Raw genomic sequence first — 19,824 nt, 5'->3', positions numbered from 1 at the left:
GTATGTGTCTGTTTCTCTCTCATAGGGGTCAGCCTCTGACGCATGTAACTACAGTTTCAAGAACCCATAGCGGCTAGGACAGGAGAGAGTTCTTTTCATCAGATGTAGCCCAACCGTCCATGATTCCTCCCCCACCTCCCCATAAAGATTCATTGTAATACTACTACTTTCCTTACCATCCACCAATAGACAGAAAATGAGCACATTTGGGAAGAGTATGAAATCTGCAAGATTTTACAACAGTAGCTTTTACATTACTGCCCATTATCTAACTAGGTTTATGAAGGCTTCATTTAGATCACTTAGGCCTACCCTTTTTGTCCTTTTGGGAGAAAGAGAATCATAAATTTGAAAAGAGGGGCCCTTCCAAACAGAAAGATAGGCAGTATCTCCCTTGGTAATCTATAACCTCTTACAGTCGCCTTTAAAAAAAGTGGTTTTTGAGTTTTTTGAAACTTTCCTGTGTTGACTCTAATTCAGGGTTCATTTAACATAATGTCCACAGAAACTCTAGAGACTTAGATTACATACAGAAAACTGAGTAGCAGCAGATACCAGGTTTGCGGCGGTTTTTAGGGTTTATTCAAATTAACTGTACAGCGTATTCCTTTCGATGGAGTCAGTGACAGCACCAGCTGATAATTGAAGAGAAACTATGTGTCTTTAATCTGACCTTTCTACATCAGTATCAGATCGGAGCCATAGGACTATGTCATATGCTCATCAGGAAGATATAGTGAATGATACTTTAATCTGTAGCATAAAGCCAGTCTTGTTTGCTTATAAGTATTAACAACATGCACACATAATGGTACACAGATTTTAAAACAATCACATTGGCCTAGGTTTAGAAATTGTTAGTAGATGTCACTGCTCAAGGTTGCAATTCCTTGTTTTCAGATGAAACCTGTTACCTGACATTTTTATTTATAATAGAAGCCTATAGGTTATTAAGATCAAAATTCAATGATAAAATAGTTTGAATTCAGATTATAAAATAGTTCAGATCTGTTCTGACGAAACTACTTAAGTCTGAGGCTTTGGGAGTCAGCTTTTTAGTTATAAAATACATCTTGCTTATTTTTTAGTTAAAAAAAAAAAAAAGAGCACATAATACTCTCCCATACAGAAAGAAGTGTCAGCCTAATTTCTGTGTATATATATATGATCAGTGATTATTTGAAAGCTATCATCCTCCTAGGATTAGTTGACCAATTTTGTGTTCAGCTTAGATTAAGGAGAATATAGTATTTTCTTAAGCAGAATACTTATTAATTAGGGCTGAAACAAGTCCAGACTCAATTGCTTTTATTAGTATTTTTTGGATTTTACTATATTTTTATATAGTTGACATGAGTTTAAAATATCAATCTAAGAAGGCATATTTTCCATCTACCAAAATGGGGATCTTAATTTCATTTTGAAACAAAAAGTTCTATATTTAGTAAATGGTAGTAGCAAATACCAAAAATCCCAAAATTTTAAAACTAGTAGTGCCTTTTTTTGTTGCTGTCTAAGAAAAAATATAAATATGACATATCTTCAGAGCATAAAAGGTTTCTTTCTTCATACCTTTTAAGAATTGATTGTATTATCCAAAAACCCATATTTCTTCCAGGTTGTGACTATTTGAATAATTGCTTTTATAAGAAGTTCTTCCAAATGCAGCTATTCTCAAAGAATTACTATTTAATCAAGAGATTTAACCAATCTTTCTGTCGTTCATCCAAAAACATAGTTGAGTAGCCATTATGTTCCAGGCTGTTCTTACTGCAAAAAATCCAGCAATAAGCAAAACAAACAGAGCCTTTATGTTCTACAGACAGATACAACAAATACACATAAACATATAAGAGAATTTCATTTTGTGATAAGTGCTAAGAAGGAAAATCCAGAAGACACACTAATTTTAAATGAACACTGAGAAAGTACATTTTTTCAGGGTGAAGTATATAAATTCTTCGGCTTTTTTTGTTGTTGCTGTAAAAATTATTTAGAGGAATTAGAAACTCGTACATATTTTGATTCGAATCTAAAAATTTAGCCCCAACTAGTGAATGTAGCATTTGTAAATGGAAGTGTCTATGGAGGAATACAATCTTTAGTTAGCTGCCACTTCACTTTTAGCAGTAAAGTCTGCAGCTCATGAAATCTGTAATTCTGGAGCGTGTTGAGCTTGCGGCAGCCCCTGCGGGGCCTGGTGACACAGCACCGAGGTGGGGATTATTGTTCATCTGTTGAAGTTTTATGCATAGGCATTTGCTTACATCTTCCTCTCTCAGTTGAAATCCTGTATTTGCCAAATAAAACGAATCCCATAGTAACAAGAAGCTATGACTAAGCAACAGGAGCGTGGGGTAGAGCCAGCGTCACTCTCACTCTGTTGGTGTACCTCTTGGGGCTTCTGACGGGCTCACTGCGCAGACTCAGGGCCCGGATGCTGCCAACCAGCTCGTGTCACCTTAGTGAGCGCTCGTTTGGAGAACTAAGCAGCCCTGTGACTACTAGACTGGCTGTTACCGCAGTCAAAAGCAGCATGTGAAACTCTGCATCCTGTTACTGGGAGGAAACCTTTCTTGTGTAAATCTCCAAAAGTTCCATCCAGAAGACTGCTCTTCTATTTCCAAAATGGATTTTTATAGGCTGCAGCATAGTTCAGCAATTTTCAGGGGAAAAAGAAAAGGATAAGTTGCTGGAGAGTCCCATCTCTTCTGCTAGTCAGGTCCTGCCTGATAAACTTGATCCTTTTCGCTTCGTTACTTCGTTGGTTCATTCAGTATGTGTTCATTGAATATTTACTCTGATTCGGCACTGTGCTGCCACAGACTATGTTACGATGAATACGCTAAAATCCTCATCCTCGAGGGATTTAGTACAGCACAGAAAAGGGACCTGCCAATCAAAACTGCAACCCTCTGATAGGGACTATAGAAGAATCTGCAGAATGCTCTGAGAGTACCAAAAACAACCTATTCCTGTGTATGAAGAATTTACGGTTCTGTTTTATATGTTATCTCATGGAATCCTTCACCAGTTGTATGAGGTAGATATTATTACCCTGTGACTTGTGCTGGGAACACTAACTTCATCTAGGAAGGAGAAGGTGGTGTTGGGAATGTTTTTTCAGAAAACAGTTCTTGAGTTGATTATAGAAGGATGAGTGAGGAGGGTAGAGGGTGGGAGGACGGTGAGGCAGTGTGGCATTTCACAGAGAGATGAATATGTGAAAGCAGAGTACGTGTGAGGGAACTGTTCTTGGAATGTAGAGTAGGTTCTGGGAAATAAAAGATGGCAGGATTCCGATCAGGAGGGAACCTGTGGACCATGCTTAAGGAATTTGGTCCGTCCCCTGTAGAAGATAGAAATATGATCAGACGTGCTGAATTTCAGGAAGATAACTGTAATTGTTTTGCACAAGGCATCAGAAGAGTATTTTTTACTTTTAAAGGAAGAAATTCTCCAGCGTTGATTTATGTTTATTAAGTACATATAAACATAAAACTCGAAACATCTTATACTTCTACTTTTAACTACAAAACCAAAGTAAATATATAAATTAAATATAAATAATAGTACAAAGATAAAACTCAAGTGAACAACATGAACTTATGTAGCAGGTCATGTTTTTGTGAAAGTCACTTCTGACAAGTGAAGGCGACACTGACTCCTGGTGCTGGTCCTTTCTATTCTTAATTAAGTGTTTCCATATTTTTGAGTACTCTGTGATAACTTAGTTCTCCCTCCAGTCTTCTCTGTTTGAACCACTAAGAAAAACTTTGTTCTGTCTGATTAACAGTTACTTGGGAGAAGGAGAAAAGGGATAATTGTACCCAATAGGCTCCTCTCTCTCATCAATTAAAGAAGTGGTACTCGGTGCCACCCGAATCGTAAAAAAAAAAAAAAAAAAAAAAAAAAGTATAATTGCAGGCCCCTAAGATTGCATGACAGTTACAGTATGACCCAGCGTATGCTTATATCAATTATTTTATCAAAATGAATACACAAATAATTATAGGGAACTGATGGACTCCAGTTTGAGAAATGCATCTCTAGAGGATTCATTGCTCATCTAGTATATTATTCATCCAGGAATTTTGTAAAAAGGAAAGCCCTCAGTGTCTTGGGTGTAGAGTCATTGGCCAAAGCATCTTAAAAAGTCAAGAATTTAGGACCCGGAGATCAGTAGATTTTGTTAAAATCAGTGATCATGAGGACCCTTGAGAGTACACAGCATTATTTCCAAACTACGTATACCAATTATGTAATTTGTAAGATAAAATAATGTGAATTTGAGGAAGTCATGGCTATTGCCAGAAGGGGTTCTGCTCAGAAATGCACTTTTCAACCAAGGTAGCCAGTAAACTTTATGCTTACTGCACCTGTGCCCTCTGTGATAAGGCCTCTGACTAAACACTGATGATTTCAGAAATTCAAGCCAGTTTTTTTTTGTTAGTACTTATATTCAATTCTATAGTATGGTCAGTCATCACTGCTAAGTAACAAGATAGTGAACAAGAAAATTGTATCTTGGTTTATTCGTATGGAATTCACAGTTCTCTATTTAAAGGGTGAAGGGAGATTTTGGAATGTTGATGGAAAGACTCTCCTTCAGTAATGACTAACATTTATTGAGCAGTTACAGTGTTCAGGGGACTGTGCTAAACTCTTTACGTGTATTAACTAACTTAATCCTCAAAACAACTTTTATGAGATAGCTATTGTTATAACGCTCCTTTTACAGATGAAGAAAGTGAAGCACAGAGAGGATGAATAACTTGGCCAGGGTCACGTGGCCACTAAGTAGCAAAGCCATTATTGAACGTGGCAGTCCAACTTGTAGTCTTCACGACGATACTTTGTTGCCACTCTTCATGTAAAGGCATGCACAGGTTAGAGCTGGAGATGGATTCTGGGGATGTTGACTTGGCCACCAGAGCTGACAAAAGGACACTGCAGCCAGCGCCTGTCCGGTGTTTACTTCTGTGCCCTCACTTGCCGCAGTCCAGGGGAAGAAGGACAGGGAAGCGAGGTTCGCCAGCCCTAGACGTGGGCTCTGGCAGGGTTCTCGGTAATTGGGTTGTAAAACTAAGCATAAGTGGTAAGTGAAGCCACTGATCTGGATAACTTAGGATCCATTGCAACCCAGAGATGAGGAATTTTATAAACATCAGGGATAAATATTACCACCCGCCAGAGTCTTAAGATTATCAAGACTCAGGCCCATTGATTCTGTTTCTCCTAACGTTTACAGACAGAAATCAGTGAATTAAAGTATTTTGAAGGATGAAATTCCAACCCGTATGTCCAGGTGACATACATGTCCAATAGCTGACACAACAGTTGCTTAGACTAGTTTTACGGTGGCGGCGGCCATTTCCACCGCGGGCAGCCGGGAACCTCTGGATGACGTCACTTCCGGCGCAGCGCGTTGCGCGTTGCCTGTTGGGAGTTGCCACGGCGGAAGCCCGGCCGCCCGCCATAGAGGGCGACCCGGGTGGTGCTGGGCCGTGGCTGTGCCTCTGGAGCCGATGTACAGACTTGACTCTGAAAGCTGCCGTAAAAACATTTCCTGTTGAACAGCAAGAATTGTTTAAGATGTCAGAGATGTTTTGCATATTTATAGAAAAAGAAATATTTCTGGGTTTGAACTACACCCCGTGACTAGTGGGTGGTTTTTGTTTTTCTAAAGTGGTGATTCCCCTTAGGTTTTTCTGAGGTGGTGTCGTTATCTGTCCAGGACCAGCCTAACGATTCCTGGCATTTCTTTCGCTTTTTCATTTTCCTTATCTGTCTTGCCTGAAGCAGTGTAAAGACTGTATTTCTCCATGGATAAGGTGAATTAATTGGAGGCACACGATTCTGTTTCAGTCACCTTTGTTTTTTATTTTTATAGTTATGTCTAAAAGTCCGTACTTGCCTAGTTTTTATCCATAGTTAATCAAGGTTTAAAGTATCTGTTCTGAACATAATATGCCCATCATCTTTTTTGCTTGTTCCTTTTTCTCTTAAGCTGTCAAACCCTATGTCAGACTGAAATCAATTGTCTCTAACACCCAGGCATGCTTTTGACTGAGAATATGCCTGTCCTCTGTAGTTCAAGATTTTGGGTATTAGCATTTTCTCCATGTTCCAACACTATTGTCAAACTAAATTGGAGCTGGAATGCTTTTATAAAGTTCCTACTTCTGCAAAAATTAAACCCTTTGTGATTTTCTCCTTTCTTGCAAATGGTTGCAAAAGCTTTTCTAATAAACCTATCTTACGAACTGTGAAAAACATGGTATTTGACGTAAATCATTTGCCTATTATTAGTACTTAAATCCTCTTTAAAAAAAAAAAAACTTTATGGAACTCTTACAATAGTGCTTTCTATGTGTCAGTCACTATTCCAGCTGCTTTACGGTAACTAACTTGCTGAATCTTTTGACATGACCAGTGCACTCAGTCTCATCACCGTCCTAGTTGGCTGGTGGGGAAACAAGGGGCCAGAGACATGGAGGAACTCGCTTGATCCTGCTGCGGGAAGTCCGGTGGCAGAGGCGGGACTCTCAGCCTGACGGTCTGGCTGTGGTCAGTGTAGCCGTGCCGGCCGGGTCTCGTGGTCGCAGTGTCGTGGGCTGTGTGCGTCGGCGTCCCAGCCATCCTTGTCAGAACAACGCTTTGGCTCAGCTCGGGCTTGCCACATCAGGATTGTTTTTGGGGGTCGGCGCCTTGGGGGCTTCCTCGTACAGTCCTGCGGGCACTCGTGCTGCCTGTCCTTGGTTCAAACCCTCTCTTTGAGAAGGACCTGCTGTATCACCATGTCCACTTCTGATCTTGGCTTCCTTTGTAGATTTAAATGTGTTCTGAAGGTACCAAATTACTATAGAACTTAAAATTAATGCTGTTATACCTTAGTTTGCCTTTTAAACCATTACCACCTGAAATTTTTTCTAGAACAATATTTGACCCAACAATGAAAACAAAAACTTTACTCATTGTCCACAAATGCATTTATCTCAATAATTCCCTTTAAAATTGAGTGGAAGCCGCAACTTGGTGTTGCACTCATGTTGAGAGTGAAGAGAACTGTGTGGAGTTCCGGAAAGCACCCTAAGAGACACGAGGAGAGAACTCGCTGGGTGGTACCACCTCTTTGCAGCTGGTAGTAAAGCTCTGTTTCCACTGGGAGCATTTTTCACTTCAGCTATTTTGTTAACCCCTGATCCCAATACAAAATTTGTCGCTAAGGTAGGTAAGTCAGATTACTGCAGCTTATGGCTAAAATTTTAAGGGCATTAGAAGAAATTTAAGGAACATGCTTTTCCCCACCACTTTGTAGTTTGCCCTGTAAAGACCAACCTTTCCTAAAATGTACTTTAGTCATATTTAACAGTTCTGCCAATTTCTTCATGTGAAACCGAAATCAAAATTGCTTTGGAAGGAAAAGGATCAGGACATTTGATGAAGACTGGGCAGTGTCCAGACCCCGACTTCATGCGAGGAGAGAGAGCTTCAGAAATGGCAATGAAGTAGGGGCCCTCTTTCCCCCCCACCTTCACAAAGGTATGGAATCGTTGCTGTGAAGGAGTCAGCTAGAATAGTATCTCCGTGTTCCCTTCGCACCCTGCCGTGCTGCACACACACATGCACGCACACAACACACACGTGAGGCTGCTCTTGCACACGGTTACCTCAGTCCTACAGTGTCTGCACGCACACAACACACACGTGAGGCTGCTCTTGCACACGGTTACCTCAGTCCTACAGTGTCTGCCTAGAACCTTAAAAAATAATTTTTTCCCAACCCAGCATTTTCCCCATTTTTTCCAACAAAAAGTAAAATAACTCCCTGAGATGTCTATATTTAACTTTTCCATGAGGTGTTGCCCAGAACTCTCCTCGGAACCCTTGCTGACTCCATTGGCTGCAGCCCCGCCTGCCTTTCCCTTGGTTTGCTTTGGGAGCATGTCTGCAGGATGCAATTTCATCTTTAGCAAATTCACTTCCTACCAGTAGTCCTGAGTGAAGTGATTTTTAAAATGAAACATCTTGTAAACATTATGTCTGACAAACTCATGTGGTCAAACTCTATGCATGGAGTGCTTGATCCTTTCTGTTAATAAGACACTCTCTGAATTGTCACACTATTGGCATCTGACAGACGATGATGAGACAAGTCCCAGGGTCCTCATTTATTTTCTCAGTCACACACCGTCCAGCCTTTGGGGAAGCTCTGTGTGGGGGCTGACGGTGTTCTGAACTCTGAGTAGCTCAGGTTGGCGGATGAAGTCACAGGAAGTACCAGGTCAGAGCTTTCCTGGGCCTCGAGCTGTCCAAAGCACGTATGTGTTTTGATGTGATTTCACTATATTATGTAAATGTGCCTTTAACTGCCAGGTTTCGGGGCGGGTCCAGTACCTTTTCCTTGAGTCCAGACCCACTAGAGTTCCTGGGTGCCTTTCTTGTGTAAACTACACTCTGTGCGTTAACCGTAATTTCCCTTATCAGTTACAGTTTCTTTAAATCAGGATAAGAACTTAAAGATGCTTGTTAAACAATCTGAGTGCAGACTGTTAGGATTTTGTTCCCAGTCTTTTATGGCTGTTTTGCAATGAGGGAAAATTTTTTTAACCTATTCACTTCTATTAAGTCTTGCTGTCTCTTCACACTGTATTATATTGGTTTAAATAATATTTTGTTAAATTACACAATTACCGAATACAAATAGCAAGAATAATTTTGGGAAAAAACCCAGCTCAGCTAGTCGTGGATATTCAGTGTGCTGTGGGCATCAGTCAGTAAGGGTTAGGGGTATGAGGGGTCATGTAATTTAGCAGATCAGTATAAATTGAGGTCAGTTTCTACTACTCTGCTCGATGGGTAGAATCAGCATTTTGTAGCGCTTAGTGGGGCTTCACATGTTCTGTGAGTCACCTTCACCACCATCAGCAGAGCCAGTGGGGTTCTGGTCTGTCCCCATGCTGGTCTCCAGAGGGCAGGAGCAGGCTGGCACCAGCTGTGCGCCGTGTCTGTTCTTTCTGATGCAGGACTGGGGGGGCGGGGGGCTAGGGATGGCATGCAGATAGCGGCCTTGCGTAACATGGGAAGACCCGTGCTTTGTTCTCAGTGAAATGTTCTGGTGTCTCCCCACCGATGCTTGTTTCTCTCACTTGTGAGACTGGTCCCCATGGCTTCCTCCCTGGACGGACCCTGAAGTGCCTCCGTCCCATGAAGCCTTTTCAGGAGTCTGTCTGAAGATGTCTTAAAATTAGTGATATTGTTTGGAATGACATTTATCTCTATGGTAACATCATTTTCCTCCTTTTCCTTGTTATTTTTAAGTAGCTTCACCATTGTTGCAGCTGGACTATTTTAACTGACTTAATAGGAAGGAAAGAGTTTTGCTCAAATTCATCCCATTATATCTCTGCTTTTCTAGGATGTAATTTCCTCTACAGGCTCTTTATTAAGTAAGTAAAAATGGGGTGGGGGGAAGCCGACAAAGGAGGCGAAATAATAAATACAGTGTTTTACGCTGTTAAGAAAGAGGGACACTTGTCTCTGGTTGCTTGAACCATTCGTTATTCAGATCCCTCTTAACTAAAGACCTTCAGTAGTGTTTCACAAATTGTTACTATAACTAGTAATTAGGCTTAGGTAGAGCTACGAGTGACAGAAACCCAAAATAATGGTGGCCTAGACAAAACAGGATGCCATGTCCATGTCCCGGGTCGGTCCGAGCACTGTTATGGCAGCTGCTGGAGCATCCGGATGCCTGGTGCCTTCTGTCTGCTGTCACCCTGATGGCACCTCGCAGCTGCCACACTGTCCGAGGGCCTTCCCCAGGCCCAGCAGTCAGCGGACGGGGGACACGGTGGAGGCATTGCCACCACGAGGACCTGCAGACCCCGTTTCTCCTTGCAGCCCACTGACCTGAACTCGAGGTCACACGTGACGTCAGGGAGGCTCGGGAATAGTCTGTTTCCTGGTCATCTGTGCCCAACTCAACCTACGCTCCTGCTGCTCTTCTGAGGCTGTGGGGGAGAGCAGATCCGGCCACAAATGGCTGTTTCTGCCACAATTAGCATCGTTTCCCCAACAAAATAAAAGCTGGAACTTACTCTTTAAAGGAAGAGACCCTCTGTGGCACAGGGCTGCGTACATGTACCACTGTGCCCAGGGGGTTTGTTTCATGAATGGTGAGAAGGCAGTTAAGTGTGTGTCGGTTGAGAAAGCTCCTGGTTTCTGAAGATGTCACTCATAGAAGAATGGATGCTGATAAGGGAGATGAAAAGTGGAGAGAACAAACGATTCAAAGGAGATGAACACAGTGGAGAGAACAGACGATTCCAGATTCGTTGTTGGGGCAAGGAGCATTTAATCTGAGGAAGTGAAGGTGGACGTTAAATGAAGCAACTGCACTGTCCCAGGCATGTGTGGATTACGTTTAGTATCTGATAAGCACTGTTAGGGTTTGTGGTGCACCAGCTCTGATACCCTGTACTTCTGGTTGTTAGGCCTCTTACAAACACTTCAAATTATAGCCCCCCCGTCCCCCCGTTGGAAACCTTTAATAATTAGAGGTAAGGTAGGTCAACTAATTTCATACATTCAGGTGTGATTCTTCTCTTTCATAAATAATTGCTGTTTGGCTTTCTGCTGCAAAAGTAACTACTTTGTTTGAAATTAAATGAAGACAGAAAGCAGGAGAGACCGTGTTCAGAAAGTTCTGTTCAAAACGATGCTTGGTGTAGTATCCAGATCTTAGCAGGAAGTTCAGATATGAATTGGAGCCCAACCTAACCCGTCGCCATGGAATCTAAGTGTGTTTATTTTTACAGTAGCCTTAATTTAGGGTTTGCAAGTTAGTTGGTTTGTTTTCTTATTCAATTTGGGGGATGCTGAAGTCGTATTTGAATTATAGGGATTAAGCTATTTATATTTTATGGTATGAAGATGAGCAGATTTTGTTTTTCTCTTGGCTATCATATGTCACCCTCCTCTCAGAAATGTGTGATCTCTGTGTCTAGCAATGCATTTAAGAATGTCCCATGCTGCGATGCTGGAATTCTCACAGACCAGCTACACTCTCTCCCCCTTTTAAAAGAACATGTTCTCACGGAAGTGTTGCCTTGGCCGAGACAAAGCTGTGCAGCTCTGTTCACGTACGTGGATTTCAGCTTGTTCACCTTCTAGGTGTTTTTCTTAGCTTTACTAATTTCCTTCCATAAATCACATTGACATTGAAGTTGGTTGCGTTGGATTTTTATCCCTCTCAGCTATGTCAAATCTGACTTTTTGATGAGACCTTCATACAGAGATTTTGTTGAATGAATGAATGATGAAACAGATGAAAAAAGGAATAAGAAAGCAAGCGGGGTTCAACTCAGGTCCCAGTTTTCTGCATGTATTCATGCTCCTTTAAATGGCAACACTAACGTATATTTGTTTCTCTTTTTATTCTTTTTGCTGCGACTATTCCTGTTTCTGTTAGGGAAAAGGAGTTATTCAAAACAGCAGTTAATAAAGTCCTGAGTCACTTATAGTCGCTTTCGCATACCCACAGGTGTACACATGTGTCCCCAAAACACTCCTACGCTCCTTTGGAGCCACAGTCCTCTGGGCCCAGTGATGTACTGTCTGTGGTTGGGGACCAGCAGCTTCGGAGGCCCTGGGCAACTGACAGGCCATCACGAGTTGGCAGTATTAGATTTCGACCTGTGTAGGTGTGCTAGGCACGTGTTGACAGTTTTCTGATCATTGCTGCCAAGCTGCACACCTGCTTTAGCACACAGGTGCCTGTTGCTTACAAAGGAGGTCGAGTGCTGTAGCTGCTCCCTTCAGAGGGAGACGGCAGGCTAAGTGGGGGAGGAGGCTTCAGTCAGGGTCTTGTAATAGCGATAACTTGGGATCAACATTTTGGGGGGAAATGTCCCTCTTTAAAAAAAAGTTTGAAAATGACTCTTGGATAGATAACTGCAGTGTCTGTGACATTATGTAGCCTACCCCCCCACCCCCATTTTACAGGACTGGGAATAGACCCACTTCATACAGCTAGTCCGTAACAGAACTAGAATGGAAAGCTCTCTTTTCCAACTGCCGGTGGCCGTGGAGCATACCGGTATGTCACCAGAGCCTGGGAGTAGTACAGGAGTATGCAGAATCCCCCCTGGTAACGACAGACACCCTGTACCTGTCTACTGCATTGTGAAAGGAACCATGAGATGGCTTGTGTTTTAGTGCCCTGAAGCCAAGTTCCAGTAAAAACCGTCCCTTTTTATGATCCCACTGGAATGTTGGCATCATAGAGACCCTGAATTTCGCCTGGGCCAAATTGTTGCGTGTAACCGATTTTTTATTGTTAATCTTAGGACCACCTGCTGCTACCAGCAACCACGCATAACAAGACCACAAGGCCCAAGATGTCCATTGTTCTGCCAGCGATAAACGTGAACGGTGAGTTGCCGTTTTGGTTTGTGAACAACCTGAAATAGCTTTGTTTAACCAAGGTTCTCTGGATCTAGTAAAAGACGTTGCAAATATTCCCTTGGTCAGGTATGTATCCACACACTGATTTTGAAATATTTTCCCACTGTTTTCAAAATTCTGTTTTAAAATTGTTATACTCGTTTTTAAAAATTACTCGTTTAAAAACTAACAGATTTTAAATTCCTTTTAAAATTACTATATTTTAAAAAGAAAGATTCATTCTCTTTTATTTACAAAGCTGGAAAGTTAGCATCTTGATTGCTGTACGTCTTGTTGCCTAGGCCTTCCTGCTTTTACATACCAGATGTGTTCTGAGATGGGGTTGGTTGTGAGTTAGGGGTTTGGAACTCAGAGCAATGGCTTGCATTGCGGAAATGGTGGCCCGATTCCCAGACCAGACACCAAAGGCCATTCTTATTTAATCAGAGTACTGAGGACTCGCTCTTGGTAGTATTTTCCCGTTAGTGATGGGTCTTAAATAAAATACAAATAAGGCTGTAATACTTTGAGACCATCCAAAGGGGTTAAGACATAGTGTACTTGCTGGTAGTCGAGAAGGGAAAATAAGACCAGCTCAGAAATCACTGCTGGGCCGGCCCGGTGGCGCAGGCGGTTAGAACTCCATGCTCCTAACTCCGAAGGCTGCCGGTTCGATTCCCACATGGGCCAGTGGGCTCTCAACAACCAAAAAAAAAAAAAAAAAGAAATCACTGCTGCAAAAGACAGGTCCCAGAGGCATTTACAAAGTACTGAAAACGTTTAGCAAAGGCGAGACTGCTCCCACCCGGGTTCTCCGTGGAAAAAAGAGCATTTCAGCCCAGCGCCGCCGTGTGGTAAGTGGGCACATGGTGGTGCTCACAGAGTGCCTTCTATGGATATCGTATGAGGCTCTGATGAAAGGTGACGGGCCATGCCCTCGGGCTGTTTGGCTGTGTCAGGGGCCCACCAGTAAATTCTCTGTCCAGTAGCAAGAAGCTCACAGTATGTGAGTAAGATGAAAACGAAGGGCCGTTTGAACTGACCTGCTATTGACCCAGTCCATATTCTCATAGATGACCGTAATTAAACCACAAGTACATAATCAAACACTGGGCTTTTAGGAAAATTTCAATAAAATTTAGTCTTAGAGAACACGTATTAGATATGCACTGTACATTTTAAGATCAGAGAGGACTAAGTTTTCAGTGAGCTGTTTACAGACAACTTATTAGAAATGCTTAGGAGGCAACTTGAAAGACATGAAATAAACAATTTTTTGATCCAGCATAAAAGAATTACGACACTTTCTTCGTCTTACGAAGACATTTAAACAATTAAAACAGCCGCCCTGACACAGAACTGTCCCCCTGCGTCTTCCGGGAGATGGTACACTGGGGACTCTGGGACAGTGTGTTCCAAAGTGCCTGCTTTTCTCCCCAGAGCGCATGTTCAGGAAACAGCCTTCATTCTCTTTCCACAGGTGCCCAGGGTTCTCTGCATGAACTCAATAGATTTAACTTCGGGTCACCTGTGCTCTGAAAGGCTCTTGTCTTAAATGCCTCAACAAGGCGGAACACACTTCGTTTTGTTGTTCTGACACTAGGTTCTTATGTAAGAGGATGCCTGGTTAGAAGAGTGGGCTGTCCGTTTCTATGAAGCCAAAAACAATAAGATGCTGTTTGACTCTGTTTATATTGGCCAGGGGACTAATTTTTGACAATGAGCCTTTCATGGATTTGAAAAACACAATCTTAGAGGATCATTTCTGTTTTAATCTGGCTTGGATTTCTTTGTAAATAGTTTTGTCTTTTTCCTTCTTAGGATAAAATATAGTAACTACTGGAAAAGTTCAGATTCAGACTCGAGAAATACTCATGGGGTATGTCCCCTGCTCTGTCCACAGCCTCTTTTCTGAACAGCCCCTTGGCCTTCTCGCTCTGATTGGGGGAACTTGTTGCCCCAGAGCCTGGTGTTCTTTCTGCCTCGTGGGCAGAGCCGCTTGCACATCATGTCCCCTCATCTCCCGCACACCTCTCAGTGTGTGACGCGTCCTCCCGTCTGTATTGGTGTCTCCTGCCCCACTCCCTGGTGACTGCTCTGCTTTTGTCATCTCTCTATACCTACATCGCCCAGGTGGAGGATCTGCCGGCACCCTGGCCCCTGCGGCCAGTTGCCTTTACTCAGCACCACCTTGGCCTCCATCCTCACGGTGGCACTGAGCCCTCATCACCGCCAGCCGTGGCCCGGCCCTGAAATCTCCTCTTGAAGCCCCCCTCCCCCCCGACTGCCGCTTCTCCCGTCCTGTCATTCCCGCACTCCGGCTGCTCTCTGACCTCACAGCCTCCTGTCTTCTCACCCCACCCCCTCTTCTGTGCCCAGCACGACCTCCTGCCCTTGCACCCCTCCTTACCTGGGCTACATCCCTCTCTTGCAAACCCCCTTACTCCCGGGCTCCTTTCTCTCAGGTCCCACCCTAGCTAAGCTCAGCCATGCTCTGTGTGTAGCTGGGAATGTCGTCCAGTCAGGACAAGCAGATTCACCTCAGATCACGAGCACTAACTCCAGAGGGGCATCAGTTCTCCCGGCCCCTGCTGGTAAATCCACTTCCTTTTCAAGTCTCCACACCGCCCTCTCCCCTCCCCCCACGAACTCACCAAGTGATCAGATGGGCCCGTCCCCTTCCACTGCCAGCAGCCAGCGGCACCTGTGCTCACAGCCCTGCCCCTCTGCCCGGGGAGGCGTCCCACCCCCGCTGTGCTGCTTGTCCCGTGTGTCGTCGGGCCAGGCACGGCTGCCTCATGTGTAAAGGGTTGTGTTCGTAGCACATTCCTCTGGGAGTTGCGTGAGAATTAAGTGAGGACACAGGCTTTCAGTAGTGCCCAGGGACTTCCAGGCTAGAGGCTGTTGTCCCACCTTCGTCACTGCTGTCCCGGTCATCGTCACCATCATCTGAGGTGACTCCTTCCTCGTGGACCCTGCACCCCAGCCCCTCTCACAGTTTCAAAGTGCTGGCTGCCGCATTTACGTCTTTTCTGTCCTGCTTACCGGCTTCTCTGTGGCTCATTCCACCAGCGTGCAGAGTGTCACCATGACCTGGTGGCAGGGACACTGTTGCTCCCATGTCCTGTTTTTCTGCTCCCCTTCCTGGCCAGTCTGCTGGAAGACTTACTGGACTCATCACTTCTGTTTCTCATCCCCTGTGCTCCCCGCTGCCCACTCTGGATCATGACCCCTCTCAGCAGGCTGACATGGTTGACTACTCCCTCCTGTCCTTGGTCCTCAGTGTTTATTTTTAAAATTTTCAGATCCACGGAAAAGTCGAAAGATGAGTGCAGTGATTATCTGGAGACTCTACGTAGCTTTTACTGATGGTTAATTTTGCACATTTTCTTAACCTTTATTTATCTACATGCACATGTTTTTCTCCTGAGCCATTCTAGAATAAGCAGTGATATTTTTTTCTACCCCCAAATACGTGAATATGCGTCTCCTAAGAAAGGGCTGTGCTCCTACGTAAGCACAATAAAATGACCATACTTTAAAAAAGTTCAACATCGATACAGCATAGTCCAGTATGTGGCCACATTCAGATATTCCCATTTGTTCTGGGGGAGGGGTTCAGAATCTGGAGATCGGACGTCACACCTGCTTGTCACTCCTCTTCAGTCTCTTGCATCTAAACAGGTCCTGCCCTTTTCGTTGTCTTTCCTGACAAACACATTTTTAGAAATAGTTTATTGAAGTATAATGTCCATGCAGTAAAAATCGCCACCTTTGCGTGTGTTGGGACCTTTGTAAACAGTTCTGAAAGTGCCGCTTCAGTTGTAATGCAAAGGTTTTCTTTACCTCAGAAACTTCCTCGCACCCTTTGCAGTCGCTCCTCTCAAGTGCGTTTCTGAACACTTGATTGTGTGGGCTCTCGTGAGTGCACAGCTGGTCTGGTTGTACTCCTGTGTATCTCACCGGTCAGCTCAGCCCGCTCCCTCCTCTCTGAGGACAGGGCTCTCGGTTGCTGTGTCTGCCACTTACGACCCAAAGCAGTGCCTGGCACGGGACACACTGCACCCTGAGGCTCTGTGATGCCTGAACTCATGTCATGCTCAGTCTCTTCATTTGATAGATGAAGACATTAGAGCTTGAGAAAGTAGTCATATCATTTACCCAATCGCTTTGTAACAGAGCTAGGATTCACGTTGTATAGACATGATCTGATCATCATGTTGTGATTTCAGTATTAGACAGACGTGCAAATACTGAAAATATCTGGGACTCCAGAATTGAAGACAGACATTTATGCCACTGTGCCCTGCGGATAAGGCTGTGCAGTTCACGAGAGCCATTCCAGAGAGACAATAGATGAGAGAGGAGAGAGGAGAGATAAGAGACCAGAGATAGGAGAGGAGAAGTCGGCTTCCTTAGGGCTATAGCTACGTGACTCGGGTCATCAGTGAGTCAGGGGAGTGGCTTTCGCTCTGAAACAGGAAACAGCATCAAGCACTCTGTGAAGACTTAATCTGCCGGAGGGTCTGTCAGTGGAAGAAAGTTTGGAGGGAACACGAGCCAGGAGGCAGGGAGCAGCTTTGCAGCTGTCGAGATGAACCAGCAGACGTGGCAGCAGACGGGCGGGGGCGCCAAGGCCTGGAATGGAGAGAAGGGAAATGGCCAAAGACATTTCAGAGGGAACATCTCTAGCGCCTTGCATCAGCAGGAGGAGGGGGGAGAGAGCTGCGTTCCGGACGCTGACACTCAGCTCTAAGGCTGCTTCTGCCCCCTCCCCCATTTTCTCTGTTTGACTTTCCCTTTTGTTCCTTGAAGTCATGGGGTGTCCGTTTTTCAGTCCTCCCGAGCCATGAGGTTTTCCCCACTTAGCCTAGCCTCTTCTGAGCCCTCTTCTGCAAAGCAAACCTGAAAATAAATTTGTCAAGTGAGAGCGGCTGAATGGTAGGTCTGCCTTTGTGGATACGTACAATCACCTTATTGGAAGGATTATCACTTTGGTGATTTATTGGCAGTTGCAGATAGTTTTTTCCATGAGAACTTTGTCTCTTTGTATTTGACTTACGAATAAGCTATTTAGTCTATAGTAGGAACGCTCACCAGACTCACTCAGGAGGTGTTAGATCAGCTGGCACCTTGAGCCAAAGGAGCCGGCTGTTGGGCCACCGCACCTGAGTGACCTCGAGTCCCGTTGGCTTTCAGTGACATCACTTTCACTTCTCCCTTGTGGTAAAATCTGTTTCTACTCAAACAGATGGTTTAGCTTTCAAGTAATAAAAACTAGAGATCAGCATCTGTTTAAGCCAACAGAATTGATTTGAGCCTCCTGCTAACTGTCCAGAATCTGAGTTATTTCTCTGTTTTATCCATATGAAGCTCCTCTGAATGGGTTTTTCTTTGTACTGGAAAATCAAGAACCTTGTAGTGAGGGCGAGAAAGTGAGCGAGTGGGGGACAGCACCTAAGACAGAAGCCTGTCTTCTGAACCTGTTCACGAGGTGACATGCTGTCCCTCCTGTCCATTCTGTTGGTCACACAGACTGACCCTGGCACATAGTGGGCGGGACTACAGAACGTATGACTGCGGGAGGTCGCTGGGGGCCGTCTGAGATGGGAAGTTGCGTGCCGTGCCAGCTCGTCAGTGTGTCCAGAGCAGCTCTGGGAGTCAGGAATGTTCTGGAGAAGGGAAGAGGACAGCGCACCTCACATGCAAGGTCTGACAATGAAGTTCCCGAACTTGTTGTGACGATTTTGCTAACCTGTTTTGATACCAGAGGGATTATTCATTATGAATTTGTACCAACTAGACAAACAGCTAACCAAGTTTACTATTTGGAAGTGCTGAAAAGGCTGCGTGAAAAAGTTAGATGAAAATGACCTGAACTTTTCGCCAACAATTCATGGCTCTTGCATCACGACAATGCACCAGCTCACATGGCACTGTCTCTGAGGGAGTTTTTAGCCAGTAAACAAATAACTGTATTGGAACACCCTCCCTACTCACCTGACCTGGCCCCCAATGACGTCTTTCTTTACCCAAAGATAAAGGAAATATTGAAAGGAAGATATTTGGATGACATTCAGGACATCAAGGGTAATATGAGGACAGCTCTGATGGCCATTCCAGACAAAGAGTTCCAAAATTGCTTTGAAGGGTGGACTAGGTGCTGGTGTCAGTGCAGAGCTTCCCAAGGGGAGGACTTGGAAAGTGACCATAGTGATATTCAGCAGTGAGGTGTGTAGCACTTTTTCTAGGATGAGTTCAGAACTTAATCAATTGTCTGACCTCGTAGAAACTGTCCCCGCAGTCATTTCTCCAGCCCCCGCCTTGTAGAGCTCTGAAAGGAAGTGCTGGCTGACCGAAGGAAGGGCTGGACAGCTAAGACCCACTGGAATGTAAACAGCCGTTACCTTGCCGATGCTGAGTTGTACACTATTAGGTGTGATGCCCTGGCTCCAGATTTGCTTTCATGGTGAGATGTAAGTGCAGTTCAGACGTGCATGTGTCCACTGCCAGCACTGCAGACCTGAGAGCTCCGAATCGTCCAGGAGGCAGGGTGTGTGTGGATCATGGAGGGTCTCAGGCTGGAAAAAACTGCGGGACAGTCTCGCAGAGCGGCCTCCGCTCCAGGTAAGGAGCTGGCCTGGGGACGCCAAGGCTGAGCCAGCCCGGCCGTGGAGGGGCTGCGACCAGAGCCCCGGCACTTACACATGCAGAAGTCTTTCTACAATTTCTAGTAAGTAAACGTTGGTCATTTCCCTAAACTAGCCTGTCCCAAACCACAGATCGGTTATGTATTCAAAACAAAACCTATCCTTTAATAGTAAAAGTAAACATTCTTCTCACTAATGAATGCGCTGTCCACATTTCTGTAGTTGTGGCCACGTGTTTCCCAGGAGAAGGGACTCACTCAGGCTCAGTGTGTGAGGCTGTTAGAGCCCGGCTGCAGATGTGAGAAGTCTGCCCACTCTGTTCCCATGTGTTCTGGCAACGTCTGTCCCGTTGCCGCCACTTTACCTCCTGCCCCAGGAAGCCCCATTCAACTACTGAATCAGTTACTGATCAGCACACAATCTTCTGATCAGTAACAGTAGCTTTGGAAACAGCCAGTTTACTGCCACATCATAGGACCTACTAAGTACGGAGAGAGGCTGTTTTATGTGAAAACGTGATGTATTCCCAAGTAAACTCACACTGTAGTAGATTTCCTCCTCTTTTTTTAAATTTTTTTTTTAAAACTTTTAGCTGCTTGTATCTATGGGTTTTTCTTAGTTTCAAGTAACAGAATTTAACTCTGGGTAACTTAAGCAGAATTTCTAGGAGAGCCACAGAATCAGACATAGAAGGAGGTCCCTTAAACAAAACCACAGCCCCACC

At 44.3% G+C, this 19,824-nt stretch overlaps 1 protein-coding gene across 2 annotated transcripts in view; it reads left to right on the top strand.

Annotated features, from left to right (window-relative positions):
- ATF6 (activating transcription factor 6) overlaps positions 1-19,824 on the top strand; it is a 94,500-nt gene that overhangs the window by 56,560 nt on the left and 18,116 nt on the right. For both annotated transcript variants that reach the window (XM_081025890.1, XM_081025891.1), the window contains one exon: positions 12,354-12,438. In XM_081025890.1, coding sequence (XP_080882016.1) covers positions 12,354-12,438 — 85 coding nt within the window. The remainder of the gene's footprint in view (positions 1-12,353; positions 12,439-19,824) is intronic.

Source organism: Rhinolophus hipposideros, assembly GCF_964194185.1.
Source record: "Rhinolophus hipposideros genome assembly, chromosome: 19".
NCBI lineage: Eukaryota > Metazoa > Chordata > Mammalia > Chiroptera > Rhinolophidae > Rhinolophus > Rhinolophus hipposideros.
The sequence above is the reverse complement of the archived record's forward strand: the minus strand, read 5'-3'. Positions and strand labels throughout refer to the sequence as shown.